Here is a 27,908-nt window from a genome sequence, read left to right on the forward strand (position 1 = left end):
CTGTTTTCTGGGTACCAATTTCGGCTGGGCATGGAAATTGGGAAGCATCCATGGGGGCAGGAGACCTCCCTCAGAAGGGGCGAGTGTTCAAGCCCCTGCATAATTGGGGGGGGGATGAGGATCTGTGCCCCATCTCTGTTGGCCCCCAAGTTCTCTCCTGAAGCCCCTCTGCAACTGTGCCTGTCTTAGGTCGTTCCTCCCAAGGAATATTACCCGTCTTTGGCTAACCAGCCATCCTCCGGTGCCAAACAGGGTGATGTGAGGTTTAGTTCTGTCTCCTTGGTAGCCTATGTCCCTATGGCCTCCACGCCTTGTAACTGCCTTGGGATCCCCTCGCTTGCTGGCGGGGCCCCGGCATTGAACATGGGGAACCCAAGTTTCTTCTCCAGAGGGCCCAGCTCATGCCATTGGGCCAGAGCTAGATCCATGGTACCAGCCACTATGAGGCTTCAACCTCAGAATGAACAGAGAGCTCAGGCAATAGTTGTGGGCAATTGGAAGAGGGACCCACTTGGCAAAAAGGGCAAGAGAGGTTAATATAGAATGCTCAAGTGCCTTCCCAGGGGGCCTTTCACACAGTGGATGGGATTAAATCCTTTCATGTCTTTATTAAATTGCTGCCAAACATTTAAAGAATTAGTTTGTAAGCTTGTTTGGAATAAATGTATAATATGCTGTTGTAAAATATTAAAAATTAATGAGCTTTTGTTATTTTAAATTATATCTTAAAATTCTACTGCTGTATTTTAAGAAATATTAAACAAAATAACTTGTTTTGCCCTTTCTTAGAGGCAAAAATCTAAAATATATACTTATTAACTTTTATTTGATAAAGCTTTCCATGTGATTTCAAGTATATTAAATTGGCTTTATTAAAAATCCTTTAAGAAGAGAGAATAAACTATTGAAAACATTTCAGGGCCCATGAAATGTCTCAAAGTTATTCCTTGGTTATAGTTTTGAAATCTAATTTGAAGGACCATTAAATATATATGTGTATATATGATTTAAGGATTATATACTTTTTGTAATTATTAAGAGATATCAATTAAATTAGAACTGATCTTTGTATATAAAAATTTCGGTTGTGATTATAGAATTTAGTCTCTTTTTTAATCAGACCAATGAGTAACATATTCTGAATTCCGAGTTTTTCAGAGAAAGCACAAGATTTTCTTAAAAATAAGTTTATATACTTTAGGCATTTAGTTACCACAATTATAATTTTTCCCAATTTAATTTAACTAGAACTTTAAACTCTTAGCTGGCAAGTTAAATATTCAGCAATTCTTTAGATTAATAAGAGCAGGTGCTTCCTTCCTTATGTAATTTTAAGTATACTGTATTAGTCTAATTTAGTATCGGAAGGGTTAAAGAGAAGAAAACAGGACAGAAAAATTTGTTTTGCTAAGTAGCAGCTTGCGGCCTTGAGTCCAGCATAGTTCAGATAAGTAAAAATTAACAAGGAACTCTCTCCCTGCCAATGGCCTTTTCCTTTTTTTTCTGTATTAACCATTTGGGTATTGGGGATATTGTTGCAGATCCGGTGGCATTTGCTGCAGCTGTGGGGTTAACATTCACAGGAAAGAGTCCAGGGGTCTCTAGCCCTAAAGACGTCTTTGCTCTATCTCTCTGGCTACACATGGATTGATATATCCCCATCCATGGATTATCATCCATGTCTCCCACAAAAGGATTACTTGGGGGCTGCTGGGCAGTTAAACTTTTTGTTCGCTCTGCGAGGGGAACGGGGGAGTGACTCTGGCAGGAAGCCTCCTGGTGAGACTCCCCTGCTTTCGCCTCACTAGAGGTTTTTTCTGTCTCAGTTTCAGTTTTCCTTGAGCTTTGAGAAACTACTTTTGGCTTGTCGAAAATGGCCCAGGGATCTGTGGGGTCAGAGGGCTCTGGAGGGGAATAGGGAGGTAGAGGGTTTTCTGTTCCCCCGCCTGCACCAACGGTAGCGGAGAGAGCCTCCGGTGTGGGAAGTGCAGGCTCGGGCGGGGCCCCGCTTAGGCAGGCTAAGATTGCTAAAATAGCAGGTGTGAGAGAAAGCGGAAAAGTCTTTCCCTCATGGACTTCTGCTGATCTTAACCTCTGTAATGCTTTCTCCCATGTACTGGGATCCCAAATGGGGACTTCTAGCAACCAAGGGTTAAATGCTATTAGGACATCCCAGAGCTTTTGTAGCTCCTTTTCAGTTACTTTTGCTCGCCTACTCTGTAACAACGCATGAAGCGCGCGAGCCTGAAGGGCTCGGCTGAGGGGGGAAGGTTTCCCATCGTTACAGAGGGTCACTCACCCGTCCCAACGTGCTGGGGTCCCAGTTCGAGGCACCCGATGGAACAGGGGTTCCATCGGGGGTGAGGACGACGGAGCCCAATGGGCTGGGGCGCTTGCATTCACGACTCCGGAGACCAGGTTCAGAGACACACATCTAAGTTTATTGAGGAAGTACAGCCGTATATAAAGGGGTAAGCAGCCAATGCAATAGGGACACGCTTGCTATGTTATCCAATGGGCGTGAGGGTCGGGGCTAAGAGTAGGTGGCTCTTGGAGATCTGTCAGGCGGGCGTTGCCACTTCCTGGTGTGCCAAGGAAGCATGTATGCTGGAGTGTGCTCACAGCGTTGCTTCGGCCACAGCACTGACATAAATCTCTTGAGCTCTTCCCACAATTCAGTATCATCAATATGCTAGTTGTATCAAAATATCATTGGCTATCCAATTCATACATTCATACATATGCCCCTAAAATGAGAAGCACTCCTGATGGTCTGATTTGTCACTGCATGGGAATTATAAAAGATAACACAGTCTGACATAATTTTTCAGCAATAGCTAAGTATAGTATTACCAAAAAGTATAAGGAATTGGTATAAAGGGGGAATTTTTATTTTTAAAGAATTACATTATTTTTTTTACTATATTTCTTCATTGATTTCAGAGAAGAAGGGAGAGGGAGAGAGATAGAAACATCAATGATGAGAAAGAATCATTGATCGGCTGCCTCCTGCACACCCCCTACTGGGGATCGAGCCCACAACTCAGGCATGTGCCCTTGGCTGGAATCGAACCTGGGACCCTTCAGTTGGCAGGCCAACACACTATCCACTGAGCCAAACTGGCTAGGGCTAAAGGGGGAAATTTTAAAACTCTGGAATAGAAACTTGACTTAAGCTAGGCTAAAAGAACTTCATATATGAAGTTCTAATTCAAAACACTCAGTTTACATGGAATCATCATGTATTATAGGTTAAATTTAGCAAATTACTATTTTTCTCTAAGTCAAAAATCAATGATATTCTGTTATCCTATATAATAACAGGTTAATATGCAAATTGTCACCTTCAGAGTTTGACCACCCAGGAGTTCAACCACTCGCTATGACATGCGCTGACCACCAGGGGGCAGCGTGGAACAAAGGAAGGCCCCAGCTGGCAGCTGGGGGAAGGAAGAGCCCGATTGCTGGCCAGGCCTAGGGACCCTACCCATACATGAATTTTGTACACTAGGCCTCTAGTTCTTCAATAAGAAAATTTGTGGGGTATTCTTGGTTTTGTTTTTTAAAGAATACTCAATGACCTGGCTGAGTGGTTCAGTTGGTTGGAGTGTTATCCCATGCACCAAAATGGTTGCAGGTTCTATTCCTGGTTAAGGCAAATGCTTGGGATTCAGGTCCAATACCTGGTTGGGACCCGTACAGGAGGCAATGAATAGATGTTTCTCAGATCAATGTTTCTCTCTCTCTCACTTGCTCTAAAAATCGATAAAAATATATCCTTGGGTGAGGATTAAAAAAATAGTAAGAGTTTTTTTAATTTTTTAGGGATCAGATAGGGAGAAAAGATAAATGTTCATTTCTGTTTATAAAGGTGTAATCTATTAAATTGTTGTAGTTAAAGATAGTTTAAGAGAGAAAAAAGTTCCTTATATCTATAAATAAAAACTTAGAGGTTTCAAACAAAAAGGCTATAAAAATTTTGTTTATTCATCAGTTCATTCGGTCCCATCAAATTCTTTTTCTGTTTAGTGTTTTTATTGATTTCAGAGAGGAAGGGAGATAGATAGAAACATCATATGATGAATCATTAATTGGCTGCCTCCTGCACGTCCCCTACTGGGGAACGAGCCAGCTACCCAGGCATGTGCTCTTGACCGGAATCGAACCCGGGACCCGCCAGTCCACAGGCCGATGCTCTATCCACTGAACCAAACTGGCTAGAGCTCATCTAATTCTTGTTCTGTTTGATCTTGGGTTGGTGCTTTTATGAACCCATCAGCTTCTCCATTAGTTCTAGAAATCCCTACTCAGTCCAGTGGTATAATCCTAAAATTATTTAACACATTGTTTGCGGGTAGTTTTTATCGTGTGCTTACGGTGGCGCGGGCCATTTTTGCTAATTTTTTGCGCAAATGGCAACGTTCAGTAAAATTACGATAACTTTAGTTTATGTATTTATACGTTACCCACATTCTACCGCTAGTCTATAAAAAACGTATTAATACGTGTCCCGTACTCTACTACACTGGTAGAACGTATAAATACGTAAAACGTACAAATACATTTCCCACATACAATGTGTTAAGCAATGTCATTAGAAATATGTACTCCAAAGTGACTGTCATAATCCTCTCCACCAGTCTCTGAAGCAGTTCTTTGTTGAAGATGAAGCACTTCAGCTGACTGGAAGAGCTTTCAGGAAAGCCTCAAAGTAAAACAGTAACCTTGCTGGCTTTATTAGAGGTCCAGATATCTCAGCTATAGGCTTCTAAGTTAAGAAAACTTGGTTTTAAATTCATTCATCTGGACAGAATAAAAAAATTTTATAAAAAAAAAAGTAATGCCTTTTTAAAAAAAATATTTTTATTGATTTCAGAGAGGAAAGTAGAGATAGAAACATCAACGATGAGGGAATCATTGATCAGCTGCCTCCTGCACACCCCCTACTGGGGTTCGAGCCCGCAACCTAGGCATGTACTAGAATGTGCCCCGACCAGGAATCGAACTGTGACCACCTAGTTTGATGGGTCAATGCTCAACCACTGAGCCACACCAGCCGGACAGTAATGCCTTTTTTTCAGTCAAAATAATTTCGTGTATTGGTATTTTCATATGGTTCAACCTAACACGTAATCTTTAGTAATATATTTCATTAACAGTACTGAAATAAGTCTAAGGGTGTTTTGAAAACAAGACAGCCAGCTTTAACATCAAGCTCTTGTCAACTTTTGGAAGTTTAAAGCAATTATTTGTGGTATATTGTAATCTTCAGAGAAAATGCAATGCTCCTGAAACCCCAAAGGACTTAAGCCAAGGATAAAATTGGGGCATGGATCTAGCAATGAGAGCTTACAGACTGAGAAGCCTGTTTCTCCACAGTGTCTTTGGATCCAAGTTTTTGGTCCCCCTCTCTTGTATCCTCTTATTCTTTCCTGAAGCTTTTTAAACGCACTGAAAAGGAATGAAGACTACCTCTTAACCCTGGAAAAGTCTAGAATGGGTGCTTAGTCTAGAACATATCTAGATTTCTGCAGGGAAAATGCTTTTCCTTGACAAGCTTCTTTCTTAGCTCTTCCTACATCACAGATATGAGACCTTGAGAAACACAATTAGAGTATAAGTCTAGGGAAAAGGGACCAAAGAAACTTGCTTTTAGTCGGGAGTTTTCAAATTGGGAGTAGGGTGGGAACTACAAGAGTAGGTTTCCTCCCATTTTCAACAGCTCCATTTTATTATTTTGTGTATTGGATTTCAGTATACAATATCATTGGGAAGAAAAGGAGAGGTTGTGTTGTTTTAAAAAATAAAGGCTGAAAGCCAGTGTCTATCTAGGGTTTAGGTTTCATATGGGGGAAAAATTTTCATTTTCACATGTAACCTAGTACAGCACAGTAGGACTAGAGGCTCCAGACAGGAGTATTGGGGACTCAGAAACAGAGTGATTCTTTCTAGATTACTCTCTGCATGCTTTCTTAGAAACCTGTGGCAAACACTGGCTGCTAGTTAAAGATTTGGGTTTTCAGGACCTCTCTCCTATCTTTCTTTTCCTTGAAGACATTCCTTTTTTACATACCCCAAAAGAATTCAAATCACACATTAAGGTAGCTGACAGGAAATAAATTGTATATGAATTAAATTTGAAAAAAACACTTTTAAAAAATCAGTTTTTAACATGAAAGATGTAAACTAACCTGTTGTTGCACACTATACAAGGCCTGCTGAGGTTGTGAATATTGCTGAGGGAAAAAGATTTTTTAAAGAAAAATATGCATATTAGTTTTATTCATTATCAAAAAGCAATATAAATACAAGCATATAAATATATAAGCAGAATTATACTAAAATTTTCTGGAACAGCTCAATGTCATCCAAAATAAACAAAATAGTGATTATACTCTGGGATCCAACAAGAACTGAATTTTGTTCAAATAATTAAGATCTCTGAACTGCCCAATTTAAGAGTTTGTCTATGCAACTATACTCCAATGTCCTAGGCATATGTAATTTTTATCTCCAGAAAAAACAAAGCATAATAAGAACCCACAACTGTTCATTTTTTAAAAAGTGAAGGTGCCTACCCTTGTTACACAGATTTGATAGTTTTCTATGTCACATATCAAAACCTATTAGAGATTCACCTGTTGCAATGCAGCTGCTGCAGCTGCGGCTTGTTGCTGCAACGCTGCAGTTTGAGTTAACTGATAGTTTGCTGGGGTTTGCGTGGTAAGGCCTGCTGCCGCCAGTGCAGTTTGCTGTGTATAAATGGTAGGAGATGCTCCAAGGAGTGATGGCTGCTGAACACCCAATGCAGCTAAAATGAGATTAAAAGGGGTGGGGGGAAGGGATCAAGATTATTTGGGTCCTTTCCAGGAATTTTCCATGACAGTTATGCATTATGGTCTGCCATGGTTGAATAAAAACACAGAGAAAAATTTTTAGTAATGCTTGTTGAATTTAACTGATTAATGTACCATAACAGATCCCAATGATATTATATTAAATGTTCACGTAATGACAGATATAAGAAAACATTCATCTACAAAATTAAACTACAGAATGAACCTAACCAACCTTACCTAAACCAAGAGGCTAAAAGTATTCACAAAAAGTATTTTTTTAAAAAGAAAAACCATATTGCTTGGAGGAGAGAGGGGGGAAGTATTTTAGGAAGAGCAAAAAAAAGTTATTTTACAATAAAATTCCTGTTTTATCTTGAAGCAGACGATAATAATTTACTAAGGGCAATGTTGCTGAAAGTGATCCATCCATAAGACTTCCTATTGGACAGAATATTCACTTACCTTTACTTTGCATTAAAAAAAATGTAAAACTGAAAACAGACAAAAGCAACACTTTAAAAGCACATTTTTAATTATAGTGCACTACTGTACTGAGCAATGAGAGCTAAAATTAACCACATAGTGACTAAAAATGAATATTTACATAAGTCAAATAATTGGGTGGAGGGCTCATAATGACAGGTTTAGGTACTTAATGTTTAACGGATGCTTAGACAGGGCTAAAAGCTGAAGAGAACACAAAAAAGATTTTTCTTGATGCTTTTATGCAATTCCATTAAATGCAAAAAAGCAATCTATTAAAAATTACAGTCTAGCACTGCACTTCACCAAACTGTATCTTCTGAAACAATAACTAGCTTGCCAAGACATTAAAGTTTGACAAAAAGGGGTCCAAGTTTTAAAAAATATAAGAAACAGTGGCCCTGCCCTGGCCAGTTTGGCTCAGTGGATAGAGCATTGGCCCGCAGACTGAAGGGTCCCAGGTTCGATTCTGGCCAACGGCACATGCCCAGGTTGTGGGCTTGATCCCCAGTAGGGGGCGTACAGGAGGCAGTTGATCAATGATTCCCTCACATCATTGATGTTTCTATCTCTCTCTCCCTCTCCCTTCCTCTCTGAAATCAATAAAAAGATATATTAAAAAAAAAAGAAAAGAAAATGAAAACGGTGGCCCTGGCTGGTTTGGCTTGGTGGATAGGGTGTTGGCCTGTGTACTGAAGGGTCCCGGGTTTGATTCCGGTCAAGGGCACATGCCTGGGATTGTGGGGTTTGATCCCCAGTGAGGGGCGTGCAAGGAGCAGCCAATCAATAATTCTCTCTCAACATTGATGTTTCTATGTCTTTCCCTCTCCCTTCCTCTCTGAAATCAATAAAAACATGTTGCCCTGACTGGTTTGGCTCAGTGGACAGAGCGTTGGCGTGCGGACTGAAAGGTCCCAGGTTCAATTCCGGTCAAGGGCATGCACGTTGGTTGCGGGCACATCCCCAGTAGGGGGTGTGCAGGAGGCAGCTGATGGATGTTTCTCTCTCATTGATGCTTCTAACTCTCTACCCCTCTCCCTTCCTCTCCGTAAAAAATCAATAAAATATATTTTAAAAATATATATGATAAAATAAAAACATGTTAAAATGTTAAAAAACAAACCAACAGTAAATTAAGCACATATTTTTACTTCAGAATTTCTTAGAACTTTTAATATGCCACCAAAAATTATAAATCTCAAAGACATTACCATAAAAGAAGTATTTGCTCATGGAACACTCCCTTTTCCATCTTGCTTGCATCAAGAATACCTTAAAAAATTGCTGCTCTGCAGCTATTAGCTAATAATCCTATAGGAAGAATAACATTATTCTTTATAGGAACAGAATAGAGAACACTAATGAACTAACTAAAGTACCTACTATACAATATACCAGAAAATCTTTAGGAGTGTGATATTCACCATCAATCAGATGTTTAAGAGTACAGAGTAGAGAGAGAAACCAAGATGGCGGCATAGATAAACACCGGAAATTGCTGCCTCCCACAACCACTTCAAAAACACAACGAAAATCCCTCATGAACATAGATGCCAAAATCCTCAACAAAATCTTAGCAAATCGGATCCAGCAGTACATCAGAAAGATCATACACCATGACCAAGTAGGATTTATCCCAGGGATGCAAGGATGGTACAATATCCGCAAATCAATAAACGTGATACATCACATAAACAAATTGAAAGAGAAAACCACATGGTCATATCAATTGATGCAGAAAAAGCATTTGACAAAATTCAACACCCATTTTTGATAAAAACTCTCAGCAAGGTGGGAGTAGAAGGGTCATACCTCAACATAATAAAAGCCATATATGACAGGCCCACAGCCAACATCATACTCAACGGACAAAAACTAACACCATTTCCCCTAAGAACAGGAACAAGACAGGGATGCCCCCTCTCACCACTCCTGTTCAACATAGTACTGGAAGTGTTAGCCATTGCAATTCGGCAAGAAGAAGAAATAAAAGGCATCCAAATTGGAAAAGAGGAAGTAAAACTGTCCTTATTTGCAGACGACATGATATTATACATACAAAACCCTAGAGATTCCATCAAAAAGCTACTAGACTTAATACATGAATTTGGCAATGTAGCAGGATACAAAATTAACCCCAAGAAATCTGAGGCATTTCTATACACCAATAGTGAACTTTCAGAAAGAGAGATTATAAAAACAATCCCGTTTACCATTGCACCAAAAAAATTAAGCTACCTAGGAATAAACTTAGCTAAAGAGGTAAAAGACCTCTACTCAGAAAACTACAGGACGTTGAAAAAAGACATAGAGGAAGACATAAACAGATGGAAGAACATACCGTGTTCATGGATTGGTAGAATCAACATCATTAAAATGTCCATACTACCCAAAGCAATCTATAAATTCAACGCACTTCCCATTAAAATAAAAACAGCATACTTCAGAGATCTAGAACGAACTTCCCAAAAATTCATCTGGAATAAAAGAAGACCCCGAATAGCTGCAGCAATCCTGAAAAAGAACAAAGTAGGTGGGATCTCAATACCAGATATCAAGTTGTATTACAAAGCCACTGTTCTCAAAACTGCCTGGTACTGGCACAAGAATAGGCATATAGATCAATGGAATAGAATAGAGAGCCCAGAAATCGGCCCGAACCAATATGCTCAATTAATATTTGACAAAGGAGGCAAGAACATACAATGGAGCCAAGATAGTCTCTTCAATAAATGGTGTTGGGAAAATTGGACAGATATATGCAAGAAAATGAAACTAGACCACCAACTTACACCATACACAAAAATAAACTCAAAATGGATAAAGGACTTAAATGTACGACAGGAAACCATAAAAATTCTAGAAGAATCCAAAGGCAACAAAATCTCAGACATATGCCGAAGCAATTTCTTCACTGATACAGCTCCTAGGGCACTTGAAACTAAAGAAAAAATGAACAAATGGGACTACATCAAAATAAAAAGCTTCTGCACAGCAAAAGAAACCATCAACAAAACAACGAGAAAACCCACTGTGTGGGAAAACATATTTGCCAATGACATATCTGATAAGGGCCTAATCTCCAAAATTTATAGGGAACTCATACAACTTAACAAAAGGAAGATAAACAATCCAATCAAAAAATGGGCAAAGGACCTAAATAGACACCTTTCAAAAGAGGACATTCAGAAAGCCAAGAGACATATGAAAACATGCTCAAAGTCACTAATCATCCGAGAGATGCAAATCAAAACAGCAATGAGGTACCATCTCACACCTGTCAGACTGGCTATCATCAACAAATCAACAAACGACAAGTGCTGGAGAGGATGTGGAGAAAAAGGAACACTTGTGCACTGCTGGTGGGAATGCAGACTGGTGCAGCCACTATGGAAGACAGTATGGAGTTTCCTTAAAAAACTGAAAATGGAACTCCCATTTGACCCTGTGATCCCACTTCTAGGAATATATCCCAAGAAACCAGAAACACCAATCAGAAAGGATATATGCACCCCTATGTTCATAGCAGCACAATTCACCATAGCTAAGATCTGGAAACAGCCTAAGTGCCCATCAGTAGATGAATGGATTAGAAAACTGTGGTACATCTACACGATGGAATACTATGCTGCTGTAAAAAGGAAGGAACTCTTACCATTTGCAACGTCATGGATGGAACTGGAGAGCATTATGCTAAGTGAAATAAGCCAGTCAATAAAGGAAAAATACCACATGATATCACTCATTCATGAACAATAGAGACCATTATAAACTTTTGAACAATAATAGATACAGAGGCAGAGCTGCCTCAAACAGATTGTCAAACTGCAGCGGGAAGGCCGGGGAGGGTTGGGGGGCAGGAGGTAGGGGGGTAAGAGATCAACTAAAGGACTTGTATGCATGCATATAAGCATAACCAATGGACATAAGACACTGGATGATAGGGGAGGCTAGGGGACTGTCTAGGGCGGGGGGATAAAATGGATACATATGTAATACCCTTTGTAATACTTCAAGCAATTAAAAAAATATATATACTAAAAGTCATCGAATTACACTGGTGAATTGTTTGGTATATGAAATATATCTCAATAAAGCTGTTTAAAAATGGAAAAAAAAAATACAACGAAAAGACAAAATGGACATCATCCAGAACCACAGGAAGGCTGGCTGAGTGGAAATTCTACAACTAGAAGGAAAGAGAAAAGCACACTGAGACTCAGAGGAGGTGCAGGAGTAAAGTGCAGAGGTTTGGAGGCACATGCGGCATGGGCTGGCGACTGAGGACAGGGCTGTCTTTTTGAATCAGGAGGGAGTCACAAGCCCCCAACGGCTCTGAACTCCAGTTCTGGGTGAGTCTCTGGGGACCCAGATTCATATAGGGAGAAACTGGGCCGTCTGGCAGCAGGCAGAACTCGGAACTTGAGGGTGGCTTTCTCTCAAAGGTGCTTGCAGCGATTACCGAGATTCGGGGCCCCTTAGGGCAGGGCTGAGGATCAGCCATAGCTGCTTGCTCCACCCTGTTGATTCCCTGAGACCCCGCCCCACCCAAGCTGTGGCAGAGGCTTTTGCATATGAATGCCCTGGCCCTTTGCAATCTGAAAATTACCTAACAAACTGCAGCTGGGCCAGACAGACACAGAACTTCCAAGAGAAGGCCCAAGGCCCCACAGCAGCTTGCATTGCTTCACAGCTGGGCCTCATTTGGGCACCTCCAAACCCCAAACAAGGAAGGGGAATCTGCAGATCTCTCCGTAGCTCCTGCTGGGTAGCCTCAGGCAAAAGCTAAATTAGCACCTCCTTAGATCCAAGAGCCAGTGTACCCAGTGGTCAGAGTGGGACCATCCAATTACAACTCCTCAAATCCATGAGGGACACACTCAGGGGGCAGACTCAGTGAGCACCAAAGCCCCACTGAAGGAAGTCTTGCCCCAGAAGGGTGTCTTCAGCACAGAAGTTCTCCCACTGCAGACACAGCTGATTCTCACAGCCAATTGGCCTGAAGATCAATTCCTCCCAATGATACCTACAACAATCAAGGCTTAACTACAACAAGACTGTGCACAAAGCCCACAAAGGGGTGCATCAAGAGTGTCCACCTCAGGTAATTGGGGAGGCTGAGCCACTGGGCCCTATAGGACACCTAGCACACAAAGTCACTCTACCAATGCAGGGAAGAATAAAAAATGCGGAGACAAAGAAACAGGTCACAAATGACAGAAATGGAGGAAAGCAAACGACTGGATATAGAGTTCAAAACCACACTTATAAGGTTTTTCAAGAATTTTCTAGAAACCGCCGATAAATTTAGTGAGACCCTCAAGAAATCTAGTCAGACCCTTGAGGTTATGATGAAGGACCAACTAGAAATTAAGCATACACTGACTGAAATAAAGGATATTATGCAGAGTTCCAACAGCAGACTAGAACACTCGTGGGCAAACTACGGCCCGCGGGTCGGATCCGGCCCGTTTGAAATGAATAAAACTAATTTAAAAAAAAAAAGGACCGTACCCTTTTATGTAATGATGTTTACTTTGAATTTATATTAGTTCACACAAACACTCCATCCATGCTTTTGTTCCGGCCCTCCGGTCCAGTTTAAGAACCCATTGTGGCCCTCGAGTCAAAAAGTTTGCCCACCCCTGGACTAGAAGATCGCAAGAATCAAGTCAAAGATTTGAAATATGAAGAAGCAAAAAACAGTCAACCGGAAAAGCAAAATGAAAAAAGAATCGAAAAATACGAAGATAGTGTAAAGAGCCTCTGGGACAAGCGTACCAACATCCGAATTATAGGGGTGACAGAAGAAGAGAGAGAGCAAGATATTGAAAAACTATTTGAAGAAATAATGACAGAAAACTTCCCCTACCTGGTGAAAGAAATAGACTTACAAGTCCAGGAAGCGCAGAGAACCCCAAACAAAAGGAATCCAAAGAGGACCACACCAAGACACATCATAATTAAAATGCCAAAAGCAAAAGACAAAGAGAGAATCTTAAAAACAGCAAGAGAAAGAAACCCAGTTACCTACAAGGGAATACCAATACAACTGTCAGCTGATTTCTCAACAGAAACTTTGCAGGCCAGAAGGGAGTGGCAAGAAATATTCAAAGTGATGAATGCCAAGAACCTACAACCAAGATTACTTTATCCAGCAAAGCTATCATTCAGAATTGAAGGTCAGATAAAGAGCTTCACAGATAAGGAAAAGCTAAAGGAGTTCATCACCACCAAACCAGTATTATATGAAATGCTGAAAGGTATCCTTTAAGAAGAGGAAGAAGAAAAAGGTAAAGATACAAATTATGAACAACAAATACACATCTATCAACAAGTGAATGTAAAAATCAAGTGAATAAATAATCTGATGAACAGAATAAACTGATGATGATAATAGAATCAATCAGGGGCATTGAAAGGGAGTGGACTGACTATTCTTGTGGGGTAAAGGGGTGTGGGGGATGCGGGAAGAGAGTGGACAAAAATTGTGCACCTATGGATGAGGACAGTGGGGGGGGGGGGTGAGGGCGGAGGGGGAGGTGGGAACCGGGTGGAGGGGAGCTATGGGGGGAAAAAAAAGGAACAATTGTAATAATCTGAACAATAAAGATTTAATTTTAAAAAAAAGTGTACAGCCGAAACCGGTTTGGCTCAGTGGATAGAGCGTCGGCCTGTGGACTGAAGGGTCCCAGGTTCGATTCCGGTCAAGGGCATGTACCTGGGTTGCGGGCATATCCCCAGTGGGAGATGTGCAGGAGGCAGCTGATCAATGTTTCTCTCTCATCGATGTTTCTAACTCTCTATCTCTCTCCCTTCCTCTCTGTAAAAAATCAATAAAATATATTTAAAAAAAAAAAAAGTGTACAGAGTAATTTTACTTAAAAATAAAACAAGCCCGGATGGCATGGCTCAGTGGTTGAGTGTTGGCCTATGAACCAGGAGGTCACTGGTTCAATTCCTGGCCAGGGCACATGCCCAGGTTGTGGGCTCGATCCCCAGTAGGGGGTGTGCAGGAGGCAGCCAATCAATGATTCTCTCTCATTGATGTTTCTATCTCTCACTTTCTCCCTTCCTCTCTGAAATCAATATAAATATTAAAAAATAAAAAATAAATAAATAAAAATGAAACAAACCAAAAATGAAGGCAAAAACAGAAAACAAGCAAGTCCCAGAAATCATGTTTGGGATTCCGGGAAATTACAAATTATTCCCTACAAACACACTGTTCACAATTTAAAAAGGAGGGGAAAAAAAGGAGATCCTAAGGTGGGGGGGAAACCTTCTAAATATCCTATATACATAGTATTAAATCCTTACCATATTAATCTTTAAAAATACATATATTTTGCCCTAACTGGTTTGGCTCAGTGGATAGAGCGTTGGCCTGCAGACTCAAGGGTCCCAGGTTCGATTCCATTCAAGGGCATGTACCTTGGTTGTGGGCACATCCCCAGTGGGGCGTGTGCAGGAGGCAGCTGATCGATGTTTCTCTCTCATCAATGTTTCTTTCTATCCCTCTCCGTTCCTCTCCGTAAAAAATCAATAAAATATATTTTAAAAAAATAAAAATACATATATTTTATTGATCTCAAAGAGAGGAAGGGAGACAAAGAGAAAGATAGAAACATCCATAATGAGAATCATTGGTCAGCAACCTCTTGCACACTCCAAAGTGGGGATAGAGCCCACATCCGGGAATTGAACCATGGCCTCCTGATTCAAAGATTGATGCTCAACCACTGAGCAACATTGGCAGACTACCCCATTAATCTTTCCTCTTTTACATTTAAGGTAAGTCAGATATCATAGATGGGCAGAAAGAAGAAACCAGGACTAACTAAATGTATTTAAACAGAAAGAAGTGAGGAACATCTTAACACCAATGTCCATTCAAAATGAGGTTAATTGCAATGAAAATAGAGAAAAAGGTACTGAAATCTAAAGCACAGATTCTAACTAGTGTATCCTGTTAACCTTCTGAACTTGCATGCAAAATTTCAGATCAGAAATTCGTTTTCATCAGACTTTCAAAAAAGGTTAAGAACCACTGTTCTAGGATAACAGAAGCAAAATTCTCATGTAAACACAAAACAGGGAAAGATTCTAGGAAATGTTATTATTATTTAAAATTATAAGCACCTCCTTCACCCACCTGAGCTCTGACCTTAGATCTGCTCTGTTGCACTCTGCTGGTACCAATTTCCACAACTTTGAAAAGTACTGATAATTGCCACAGAAAAAGGGCTCAGAGCCAGAAAGTCTATTTTTTTCCTACAGCTTTTCTAGGTGTTCTGGCCTCACTCTTGTGTATATCTGAGAAATTATCCTTGCATATTTGTATATAGCTTTCTTTAGTCTTCTTATTATAATCAAATTCTCAAGATAATTCTGTAATTTGCAAAGCACAAAGTTATTAACCTCTGATTTAATCTTTCTGTCTATATAAGTGGCTAAACACTTTTCAGCAAGAGAACTTTTCCAATTATCCATATTGGAAAGTCTGTTCATTTATCTGATTCAGTATGATTGTTGAAGGTCTCATGACCCACCTGAAACAAATATGCTTATCATTATATATCAATACTTCTACAAACTTATGAAATGAGCCCTAAATGACCACAGGCTACTAGGTAAATATGTAAATTTAAGAGCTGTTTTGTTAAATGTTCAAGGACAAATGTAAAACACATTATTTTCTAAAATGTAAAATCAGTTTCACATGACTGAAATGTTCATGTTATTACATACTAGTAGCTATTATATACTGAATAAACAGACTATTTAAACCCAAAAGAGCCTCCATGTGTTTGAATGTTTTTGGTTGTTTTTACTGCAGTTGATTTCTAATTTCATTCCATTGTGAAACAATAAATGGGTTACCAATGAAATCAAGAAAGAAATAAAAAACTTCATGGAAACAAATGAAAACACAACAACCCAAAATCTCTGGGACACAGCAAAAGCAGTTCTGAGAGGGAAGTTCATAGCACTACAGGCCTACCTCAAAAAAACACACAAGAAAAAGCAACAATAAACTATGTAACCCTACAACTTAAAGAACTAGAAAGAGAACAACAAGAAAAGCCCAGAGTATGTAGAAGGAAGGAAATAAAGATTAGAGCAGAAATAAATGATAGGGGCTAAAAAAACAATACCAAAAAAAAATCAATGAAACCAAGACCTTGTTTTTTGAAAGGATAAAAAAAATTGATGAACTGTTAGCCAGACTTATCAAGAAACAAAGAGAGAGGACTCAAATAAATAAAATCAGAAATGAAAGTGGAGAAGTAACCACTGACACCACAGAAATACAAAGAATTGTAAGGAAATACTATGAACTACTATATGCCAACAAGCTGGACAATGTGGATGAAATGGACAAATTCTTATTATATTATGGAATACTGTGTGGTAGTAAAAAAGAAGAATCTCTTATCCTTTTAGATAGCATAGAGGGACCTGGAGAGTATCATGCTAAGTGAAATAAGTCAGTCAGAGAAAGACAAATATCACATGATCTCACTCGTATGTGGAATCTAAGGTACAAAATAAACTGATGAACGGAGTGGAAACAGAGACACGAAAGCATGGAACAGAATGTGGAAACTCCGTAGGTGGGGTGGAGGTGGAATGGCGGGGTGGAATCAACCAAGGACCTTGTATGCATATATGCATGGCCCATGAACACAGACAATGGGGCAGGCTGGAGGGGGTGGGAGGGGGACAAAAAAAATCCATAAATAATTTCCTACAGCACAAATACAAGGTATGCTTACACAAATCCCATTATTTACATATGAACCCTTTGGTGTCTCCTTTGTTCAGTCTTAAAATAAAAATAAAAGACAATAATATACGTTTAGGTAATTACAATACAAATGTTAAGAACTACAGACAGTAGAATTCCACCATAACAGCTACTATACTTAAATAATACAGATATGAATTTAAAACAAATCACATGTAGAAAAAGTAAGGTAAAAACATGCTCAGTTTACCAAAATATCAGTACACAGTACTTGCTTCTGGACACACAGTAGTTGCTAATAGGTCCTATTTCATGAAAACTAAGTCAATACTATTATCTAACATAGAGGAGAAATACTTGAATCTGAAATATAATTTATAACTATATTTCATATTATTTTCAGTTGCCCACAGAAGTAACTATTGATCATTTATTCCCCTCAAATCAAGGGTAATTAAAATAAAAACCCTTAAAGTACCCATTCCTTTAAGGAGAAAGGTCACCCACATAACTAGCCATGTCTATCAAATTTTAGAATACCCAAATTAGAAGATCAGTGTCTCTGTAATTGTCCTCAAATTACAAAATAAATATTTTTAAGTAAAATGCAGCAAAGAACAAGCAGCTTGGAAGTTTTATAGTTTTTCAAATGTTAAGCTGACTGACCTGATTTAATTATCAGATATATCATAAATAAAAATATATTCAAATTAACAGAATAAGCTGCAACTTTTCTGGATACTCAAAGAAACTCAAGTTTTCATTATGTAGAATCTTATTTAAAATTCAAACCACAAGTCAAGAAATAGTAAAAAAATTCTTCCTAAGAGCAACAGGAAGAACCTTATTGAAACAAAATTTTCAATGACATTATTTTGAACATGTAAATATTCATTTGCTCCTTTTATACATTTTTTTTGCTTGCTAAATTCTTTCAAGTTGGTTTTTTTACTTTCAATTCAAACAACTAAAAACCAGTCATGTATTCATAAAGTATGAATTTTTCATTTATTTTCAAGTACAGGGTTTCCAGTAGGAGGCGTGCAGGAGGCAGCCAATCAATGATGTTCCTCTCTCTCACTGATATTTCTCTCTCTATCCCTCTCTCTAAAAATCAATAAAAACATATACTTTTTAAAAAAGTACAGTTGGGGGGGTTAGAGAGCAACCAAAGGACTTATATGTATGTATATTAGCATAACCAATGGACACAGACACTGGGGCAGTGGGAGCTTGCCCGGTAGGAATGGCTGGCGGGGGCGGGGGGGGGGTGTCAAACTGGTCAAAAGGAGACATCTGTAAAATTTTAGACAATAAATAAAAAAAATAACAAAACTATTAAAAAGAACTAAAGTTGAACCCTCAGCACACTGCAGCCACTTATACATGGATTTTTTTCAATAAATATGTACAATACTGTAAGTGTATTTTCTCTTATACTTCTTATACTCTCAATAACATTTTCTTTTCTCTAGCTTACTTTAATGCAAGAAGTATTATATGTAATACACGTAAATACAAAATGTGTTGATCAACTGTTGGTGTTATCAGTAACAGCAGGCTACTACTATTAGTAAAGTTTAAGTTTTGGGGGAGTCAAAAGTAGTACAGGAAACAGTAAATTTCCTAGGATGGTTCCATACTCCTAACCATCCCCCTTGTTCAAAGGTTAACTGTATGACTTCTGAGTACTTCTGAGCCTGCATGCTTCTGACACCTTAACATGCCAAATGATTCTGGTAACCTCTAATGAATGAGTGGCTGCTAACCTCTGACATAACTAAAGCAATTAGGTCAATCAACTTAAAGTTTTTAAAACTATAAAACTTCCAAACTGATGTGTGAAACAGGTTTCTGGTGTGTGAGTTTTTGTGTGTGTGTGTGTGTGTGTGTTTTTGCGAGTTAACCGCATGAATTTTTTAAGAACTTCACAGACAAAATTAAAAGAGACCTCATTTGCACACACATTGCAGTGTTATGCGGGGCCTGACTCAGTTACACCATGCTGCCCACCCCTTCTCACCCCCGCCCGCGTTCCCAGCGCCTGTGTGCAGGAGGCTGACCTGGCTGAGACACCGCAGTGGCTGTGAACTGAGTGGCCCATGGCGGATTCTTCTGTCCTCCAAACTGAGCCATGACGAGAGCCGGGGGGAAACCTTCGCCCGCTTGCCTTCGATAGCAGCGATCTGTTAAGAAAGGATCCACATTTTCAAGTTCAACCAAACGACAAGGATCACACAAAAAATGTTGACTTTGTCAAGGGCATCCTCACGGTTCCACGCACAAACAACAAGGGGCAGGTGCAGGTCCGATATGCGGCAAAAAAAAAAAAAAAAATGTTCACATCAAGGTAGTTCATCAAAAGTATCCAACCTCGACCCATGGCATCAGGGGCAGACTTACAAGAAAGGCGCTTCTTGCTGCGGCTACAAACTGTCACATTGAAACACAAGGCCATCTGCCGCTCTCTCCCCGGTCCTTACCAGCAAGAAGCGCACAGCTTTATGTTCAAAGGAAATAAATACAGTAGAGCCTGCATGCTTCCTTTGGCCAAGGAGTCGGGGGTTCAAAGGGGTGATACCAATAACGGAAATTGGGAAGGCACCGAGGAAAAGTATCCAAGAATAGAATTTAAATAACGAACATCTCCACGCTTTCTCCAATAGGTAAATTAGGGAACCCTGTTCTCTCCCCTCCCTCGAGGGAAAGGACAGTTGAAATAACGGATGCCCTTTACAGAAGCATCGCGAAGATCCCCCCGCCCCCCCCCCAAAAAATACAAGCCAGAAAAGGCGCAGATCGCAGCCCGCGCACCCTCTCCGCCTCCTCCCGCGACTCGCAGGAGCCAGAGCTCTGCCATCCATCTTCCTCCCCGGCTCCAGCTCCCCGCGGGCTTCAGACCAGGGAAGGCGGAACCCTGCGTCCCGGGAGACGGGCGAAGGACCCGCGGAGGAACAGAGAGCCCCGGTCCCCCGCATCCCTGGGCCGCCCGAAGAAAGGCTTCATCTCCCCCCAACCACGGCGCCCCGAGGGGTCCCAACGCCCCGGCCCCCAGACCAGGCGCTAAAACCGCCACGGCTCGAGCGCGAGGGATGGAGGCCGGCCATCCCGTGGACCAGACCGAGGCGGAGGGGCGCAGGGGGGCCTCTCCGGGGCCACGGGGAAAAGCCTGGGTGGGGGAAGGGCCGGCCGCGCGGGGCCTGCTCCGACCCGCACAAAAGGGACCGCGTCCCTCCCGCCCCAGCCTCACGAGAACCCTACCGTCGTCAGCCTGCGGGCGCCGTGCGACCAAAACGGGCGCTCCCGGCCCTTCCGCGGGCCGATGGGACTGAGAACCCGGGCTTCGCCGGCACCGCTTCCCACGAGAGGACCAGACCTTCACCTGAATCGGGTCCCGGTTAACACCGAAGCCATTTCAAACCCGTCAGCCTCTAGCGCATGCGCCAACTCCCCCTCTTCCTCCACGCCTCTCCCTCCTACCCATCTCTCCGCCGGGCGGCGCCGACGGCACGCAGTGCGCGTGCGCGCTCCCACTCTCTCCACACGCGGTTGGAACCAGAGCGCGTGCGCGCTCCCGCTCACTCCCCTACGCGGCTGGAACCGGAGCGCGCCTACGAAGGTTACCTCGGCTTCGCTAACAATGAGCAATAATGGCCCACCTGCGTCCAGGACCGAGCTCTGTGGGACAGGCTTTCCAAAGGATGGGGAGGGGGAAGGGGGGAGGGGGAGAGGTGGGTAAGGGGGGGGGTGTTTGAGGGCGGGGAAGTCACGTGATCCCGCCGCCATTTTGTGGTTTTCTCTCCTCCCCGCCCCCTTTTTCTTTTCTAGTTCAAGTACTTGGAAGAATGGTGTATCCTGTGGCATCTCCCTAGCTTTTAATAATTTGAGATAAAATTCACTTAACATGTAATTCACTGTTTAAATATTTCATATTGTACAGTTCACTGGTTTTTAGTATATTCATATGCATACAGTCCTTTGATTGCTCTCTACTGTCTGTGCGACCATCATCACGTCCATTTAAAAAAATACACACACACACACACACACTAGAGGCCTGGTGCAGGGGTTCATGCACTGGCGGGGTCCCTTGGCCTGGCCTGCGGGCATACCCCGAGGGGGATCCCAGATTGGGAGAGGGCACAGTCCAGGCCGAGGGACCCACTGGTGCGTGACTGGGACCGCCAGAGGCTCCAGGGCTCCCCCAGTCCCCATCAGCCATCAGCAGGACCCCAGCAGCAAGCCAACCTACTCGCTGGAGCGTCTGCCCCCTGGTGGTCAAATGCACATCATAGCTACAGATGGTCGCTTACGCTTTTATGTATATAAAAAATACACACACACACACACACACACACATATTCCAGACAGGAAGGGAGAGGGAGAGAGAGAGAAACATCAATGATTAGGGGAAATCATGGATTGGCTGCCTCCTGCACAGCCCATACTGGGGATCAAACCCACAACCTGGGCATCTACCCTGAATGGGAATCTAACCCAGGACCTCGTGGTCCATGGGAAAACACTCAATCCACTGAGCCACACCAACTGGACTCACTTATCCATTTAAGATTAATTTTTGTATATCGCGTGAGTTGAGGCCAAGTCACACTTTTGCATGTGGATATCCAGTTGTCCCAGAACAATTTGTTGAAAAGTCTCATCTTTCCCAATTTGATGGTTTTAGCATCTCTGTCAAAAATCAATTGCCCACATATAAATAGGTTTATTTCTGGACTCTAAATTCTCTTCCATTGATGTATGTCTGTCCTTACAACAGCACCACACTCTATAATTTCTGTGGCTATGTAAAAGCCTTGAGAAGTGAAAGACTTCCAACTTTTCCCTGCCAAGATTGTTTTGGCTTTTCAGGGTTTCTTGCAATCCTATATGAATTTTAGGATCAGATTGTCCAGTTCTGCAAAAATGGCAGTGGGAATTTTAGTGGGGATTGTTTTGAATCTGTAGATCAATGTGGGGAGTATTGCCATCTTAACAATATTAAGTATCCATTCCATGAATGTGAGATTTCTTCCATTTATTTCGTTCTTCTTTCATTTCTTTGAACATGTTTTATAGATTTTAGAGTTCAAATTTTGTACCGCACTGGTTAAACTTATTTTCCAACTACTTTATTCTTTTTTAAAATAAGGTTTTTGAAATTGATTTTAGAGAGAGGGGAAGGTAAAAAAGGGAGAGAGAAAGAAACATTAATGTGAAAGTGAAACATCAACTGGTTGCCTGCTTTTACCAGGGATTGAGCTAGAAACCTGGTCATGTGCCTTGACCATGAATCAAGCTGGCGCATTCAACCAACTGAGTCACATCAGCCAGGGCACTATTTTATTCATTTTGATGGTATTGTAAATGGAACAGTTTTCTTTTCTTTTTTTAATTCTTTATTGTTTAAAATATTACATGTCTCCTTTTCCCCCCATTGACCTCTCCTCAGCCATCCTCCCCCCCACACACATGCCCTCACCCCCACTACTGTCTGTGTCCATAGGTTATGCTTATATCAGTGATGGCGAACCTCTGACACGCGTGTCAGAGGTGACACGCGAACTCATTTTTTTGGTTGATTTTTCTTGGCATTTAAATATATAAAATAAATATATGGCACTTAAATATATAAAATAAATATCAAACATATAAGTCTTTGTTTTACTATGGTTGCAGATATCAAAAAATTTCTGTGTGACATGGCACCAGAATTAAGTTAGGGTTTTTCAAAATGCTGACACGCCGAGCTCAAAAGGTTCGCCATCACTGGCTTATATGCATGCATACAGTCCTTTGGTTGCTTTCTTACCTGCCTCCCTGGGACTGTTTTCTTAATATCATTTCTGGGTTAATTATTACTAGTGTAAAGGAATACAATTGATTTTATTCTGTTGATATTTTTGCAACTTTGTTGAATTAGATAATTAGCTCTAATTCTTTAGGATTTTCTATGTATAAAATATATCATCTGTGAATTGAGATAGTTTTACTTCTTTCTTTTCAATATGAATGCTTTTTAGTTCTTTTTTTCTAATTGCTGTAGCTAGCACTTCCAGTCTAATGTTGAATAGGAGTGGTGAGTTCAGACATCCTTGTTTTATTGTTGATTTTAAAGGGAAAAAGCTTCAGTCTTTCACCATTAAGTATGATTTTAACTGTGGATTTTTCTCTTATATTCCTAGTTGATTGACTGTTTTCATCATGAAAGGGTTTGGGTATTGCCAAATTGTTTTTGTGTGTGTGTTTTTAAAAAAATATATATTTTATTGATTTTTTACAGAGAGGAATGGAGAGGGATAGAGAGTTAGAAACATCGATGAGAGAGAAGCATCGATCAGCTGCCTCCTGCACACCCCTTACTGGGGTTGTGTCTGCAACCAAGGTACATGCCCTTGACCGGAATCAAACCCGGGACCCTTTAGTCCGCAGGCCAACACTTTATTCACTGAGCCAAACTGGCTAGGGCTTGCCAAAATGTTTTTATCATTTAAAATTGTCATGTGGATTTTTCCTTCATTTTATTGAAATGGAATTTTACATTGATTGAGTTTTGCGTGTTTATTCATCCTTGCATTCCTGAGATAAATCCCACTTAGTAATCTCTATATATAAAAGGCTAAGTGACCAACCGTCTGTCCGGCCGACCAGCTGGTATATATGATGCACACTGGCAATTTAAAAATAAACGTTGACTCGCGCATGCATGATACATATAAAGCTCTTCCTGGAGCCAATTGCACATGTGTTTTAATTTTATAATACTACATTATATATACTATTTTGATGTACTTTTTTGCAGTAATGTAATTACCGCATAAATCTTTATTCTGATTAATTTCTTTTCAATGTGCATGAATCCGTGCACTGGGCCACTAGCAATATGTAATCATTTTTATATGCTACTAGATTTGGTTTGATAGTATTTTTTAAAGAATGTTAATATATATATATATATATATATATATATATATATAGTCCCAAAAAATGTATTCACACTTTAGCAGCTGGTAGCTCAATTATGAAAATGAATTCTATTTATTTATGTATTTATTTTTGTTAATCCTCACTGGAGTATATTTTTCCCATTGATTCTTAGAAAGAGTGGAAGGGAAGGAGGGAGAGGGGAAAGAGAGAGAAAGATTGACATAAGAGAGACAGATTGATTGGTTGCCCCCACGTGTGCCCCGATGGGGCCAAGGATCAAGCCTGCAACACAGGTACATGCCCTTGAACGGGAATCAAACCTGCAACCCTTCTGCAAAGTGGACATACAGATGGCCTAGAGACATATGAAAAAATGCTCAAAGTCACTAATCATCAGAGAGATGCAAATTGAAACTACAATGAGGTATCACCTCACACCTGTCAGAATGGCTACCATTAACAAATCAACAAATAACAAGTGCTGGAGAGGATGTGGAATAAAGTGGGTCTTAGTACACCACTGGTGGTAATGCAGACTGGTACAGCCATTATATAAAACAGTATGGAGTTTCCGCAAAAAATTAAATATAGAACTGCCATTTGACCCAGTGATCCCACTTCTAGGAATATATTCTAAGAGACCAGATACACCAATCAGAAAGAATGTATGCACCCCTATGTTCATAGCATCACAATTTACAATAGCTAAGATCTGGAAACAGCCCAAGTGCCCATCAGTAGATGATTGGATAAAAAAGCTGTGGTACAGCCAAACTGGTTTGGTTCAGTGGATAGAGCGTCGGCCTGTGGACTGAAAGGTTCTAGGCTCGATTCCGGTCAAGGGCACGTACCTTGGTTGTGGGCACATCCCCAGTAGGAGGTGTGCAGGAGGCAGCTGGTCGATGTTTCTCTCTCATCGATGTTTCTAACTCTCTATCCCTCTCCCTTCCTCTCTGTTAAAAATCAATAAAATATATTAAAAGAAAAAAAGCTGTGGTACATTTTCTCCATGGAATACTATGCAGGTATAAAAAAGGATCTCTTACCCTTTGATACAGCATGGAGGGACCTGGAGAGTATTATGCTAGTCAGAGGAAGACAAGTATCATATGATCTCACTTATATGTGGAATCTAATGAACAAAATACACTGTTGAACAAAATATATCCAGAGACATAGAAGCATGGAACAGACTGTCAAATCTCAGAGAGAAGGCAGGGGTGGGAGATTTAAACCAAAGAACTTGTATGCATGGACACAGACAATAGGGTGGTGAATGAGGGAGGTGGGGGTGGGAAAAAGAGACATAAGTAATACTTTCAATAGAGAATCATTGATCTGTTGCCTCCTGAACGCCCCTTACTGGGGATCAGTCCTACAACCTGGTAATGTGCCCTGATCTAGAATTGAACTATGATCTCTGGGTTTGTGGATTGAGAATCACTGAGCGACACCAGCCAGGCTGTACTTTTTGAATTTTGTACCAAATGACATGTCTTAAATATTAAATTTTTTTCTTTTTAATTTTATTTTTGTTTTATATATTTTTATTGAATTCAGAGAGAAGAGGGGAGAGAAAGAGAGAGATAGAAACAACAATGATGAAAGAGAATCATGGATCAGTTGCCTCTTGCATGCCCCCTACTGGGGATGGAGCCTCCAACCCGGGCAGGCCAAAGCTCTATCCACTGAGCCAAACCGGACAGGGCAATTATTAAATTTTTTAAAAGTAAGATTTATTTCCTTTAAGTCAGCATTTTATTTTATTTATTTTTTTTTAAATATATTTTATTGATTTTTTACAGAGAGGAAGGGAGAGAGATAGAGAGAGTTAGAAACATCGATGAGAGAGAAACATCAATCAGCTGCCTCTTGCACACTCCCTCCTGGGGATGTGCCTGCAACCAAGGTACATGCCCTTGACCGGAATTGAACCTGGGACCCTTCAGTCCGCAGGCCGACACTCTATCCACTGAGCCAAACCAGTTAGGGCTAAGTCAGCATTTTAGTCTTCATCATAGTAAAAAGCTGGACACAATAAAAATGCTCAATAGGAGTGATAAAATCATGGGACATTAATGTGCTTGAACGGTCTGTAGGTATTAAAAGTGACATGACATTTGAGACAGTCTTCATGGAAAGTCACTATGGTTTCATGCTTTAACAGTGCTTGAAGGAACCTGGCGCTGACCCATCCCTGCCAGCTGCCCAGATCTAGCCTCCTGCCAACCTCCTCACAGAGCCCTCCGCCAGTCCCAAGGGCCCGCCATCACTCCAGTGCTGCCCAGCCGCCTCTCCTTAGCACCCACCATGACGGTGACCAGGTCCGCCTCGCAGGTGGGTCAGAACCGCCACCAGGACTCAGAGGCCTGATCAACTTGGAGCTCTACGTCTCCTATATCTGCCTGTCCATGTCTTACTACTTTGACCGTGATGATGTGGCTTTGAAGAACTTGGCCAAATATTTTCTTCGCCAACCTCATGAGGAGAGGGAACATGCTGAGAAACTGATGAAGCTGCAGACCCAACGAGGTGGCCGAATCTTCCTTCAGGATATCAAGAAGCCAGACCATGACAACTGGGAGAATGGGCTGAATGCAATGGAGCGTGCATTAGACTTGGGAAAAGGTGTGAATCAGTCACTACTGGACTGGCACCAAGTGGCCACTGACAAAAATGACCCTCATTTGTGTGACTTCACTGAGACTCACTACCTGAATGAGCAGGTGAAACCCATCAAAGAATTGGGTGACCATATAATCTACTTGTGCTGGTTGGGGCCCCCTGAAACTGGCACAGTAGAGTATCTTTTTGACAAGCACACCCTGGGAGACAGTGCTGAGGGCTAAGCCTTCCCATAGCCACGGGGTTGACTTCCTGGTCACCAAAGCAATACCTGCATGTTGGAGCTATGTTTACCTTTGCTATAACTTGTACCAAATCATCCACTCACATCTTTCATTTGTAACATTCCTTCAAATAAAGTAATTTGGTACCCCACCCCCCAGATGATACGATGTTTGAGCTGATACGAGAACTATAGTAAGGAGCTAGCCATATGAGGTTCGAAAGGTAGGACCAGGGGGCAGGTACAAACGGCTTTGGGTCAGACAAGGGTTTGGCCTGTTCAAGCAACTACAGAAGCTTAGGGTAGCTGGAGCATGGTCAACAGAGTGGATAGGTTGGCAGAAGCCAGGTCCCCAAAAGCTTTGCAGACTAAGTAAGTAGTTTGGTTTCATATTAAGTACAGTGAGAAGTCATTGGAATGTTTTAATCAGGGGAATGTCATGATCCATGACATTAAAAAAAGAGCATTAAGAAGGTAAAGGGTCCAAAAACCATGTCACCAGAGGAACATTGAAGGAACTGGCTATTTGGCCAGGAGATTATTAAAAATATATGATAGTTGTCTTAGGTGGTGGATGTTTTTTTCTCATGGAAAAGACCAAGTTCCTTTAGTTTCGCTGTTTTGCCATGCCCTAGTGTGATGCCCATGTATGTATGGTCAACCTAAGTCATGTCTTCCTTGTAACCAGTCAGGAAAGAGGTGGAAAATGTAGTCTGTAGCTGCCAACCTAAACCTGGGGGGAGGTAGGGCAAGGGGATAAAGTTGTTCCTGTTATAGAATGAAGAGGTCTACCAGGATGCTACAATAGGGGAGGCAGGTTTCAAATTAGATGAATTTAAACTTATTATTCTGCGATAGTTAATGTAATATCACTAATAACCTATTGTCAATGTATTTTTTTTTTTTTGCTTCAGATTTTTAATGAATACTTTAGCATACTGTGTTCAGGATTAAGTTTATTAAAATAATGATAAACCCAAGGGAAGGCGAGTGAGTCCAGACCCAAGTTAATTATCAGCTCTGCCAATCAGTAGGGGTGTGCATCTAACTTAAGATTTAG

The 27,908-nt window shown here is 41.0% G+C and overlaps 1 protein-coding gene, 1 long non-coding RNA gene and 1 pseudogene across 5 annotated transcripts in view; 1 reads left to right on the forward strand and 2 right to left on the reverse strand.

Annotated features, from left to right (window-relative positions):
* CCAR1 (cell division cycle and apoptosis regulator 1) overlaps positions 1 to 20,547 on the reverse strand; it is a 68,640-nt gene extending 48,093 nt beyond the window's left edge. The window contains exons 1-5 of one of the 4 annotated variants that reach the window (XM_059662526.1): positions 20,335 to 20,545; positions 19,137 to 19,259; positions 6,639 to 6,811; positions 6,192 to 6,236; positions 2,300 to 2,434 (exon numbers count right to left, since the gene is read on the reverse strand). In XM_059662526.1, coding sequence (XP_059518509.1) covers positions 2,300 to 2,434; positions 6,192 to 6,236; positions 6,639 to 6,811; positions 19,137 to 19,209 — 426 coding nt within the window. In that variant the 5' untranslated portion in view covers positions 19,210 to 19,259; positions 20,335 to 20,545. Of the gene's footprint in view, positions 1 to 2,299; positions 2,435 to 6,191; positions 6,237 to 6,638; positions 6,812 to 19,136; positions 19,260 to 20,334 lie in introns of all 4 variants that reach the window. The other 3 variants (XM_059662528.1, XM_059662527.1, XM_059662529.1) reach the window with 3 other exon arrangements.
* On the reverse strand, positions 7,943 to 12,110 carry LOC132214897 (uncharacterized). Its single transcript, XR_009448370.1, has 2 exons — positions 11,458 to 12,110; positions 7,943 to 8,859 (listed from the first exon to the last, which is right to left on the reverse strand). It is a non-coding gene; the product is annotated as an uncharacterized LOC132214897 (long non-coding RNA).
* Positions 20,548 to 26,181: 5,634 nt separating the features above from the next.
* On the forward strand, positions 26,182 to 26,994 carry LOC132214526 (ferritin heavy chain-like; annotated as a pseudogene).
* The last annotated feature ends 914 nt before the right edge of the window (positions 26,995 to 27,908 follow it).

Source organism: Myotis daubentonii, chromosome 13 (genome assembly GCF_963259705.1).
Source record: "Myotis daubentonii chromosome 13, mMyoDau2.1, whole genome shotgun sequence".
In the NCBI taxonomy this organism is placed as follows: domain Eukaryota; kingdom Metazoa; phylum Chordata; class Mammalia; order Chiroptera; family Vespertilionidae; genus Myotis; species Myotis daubentonii.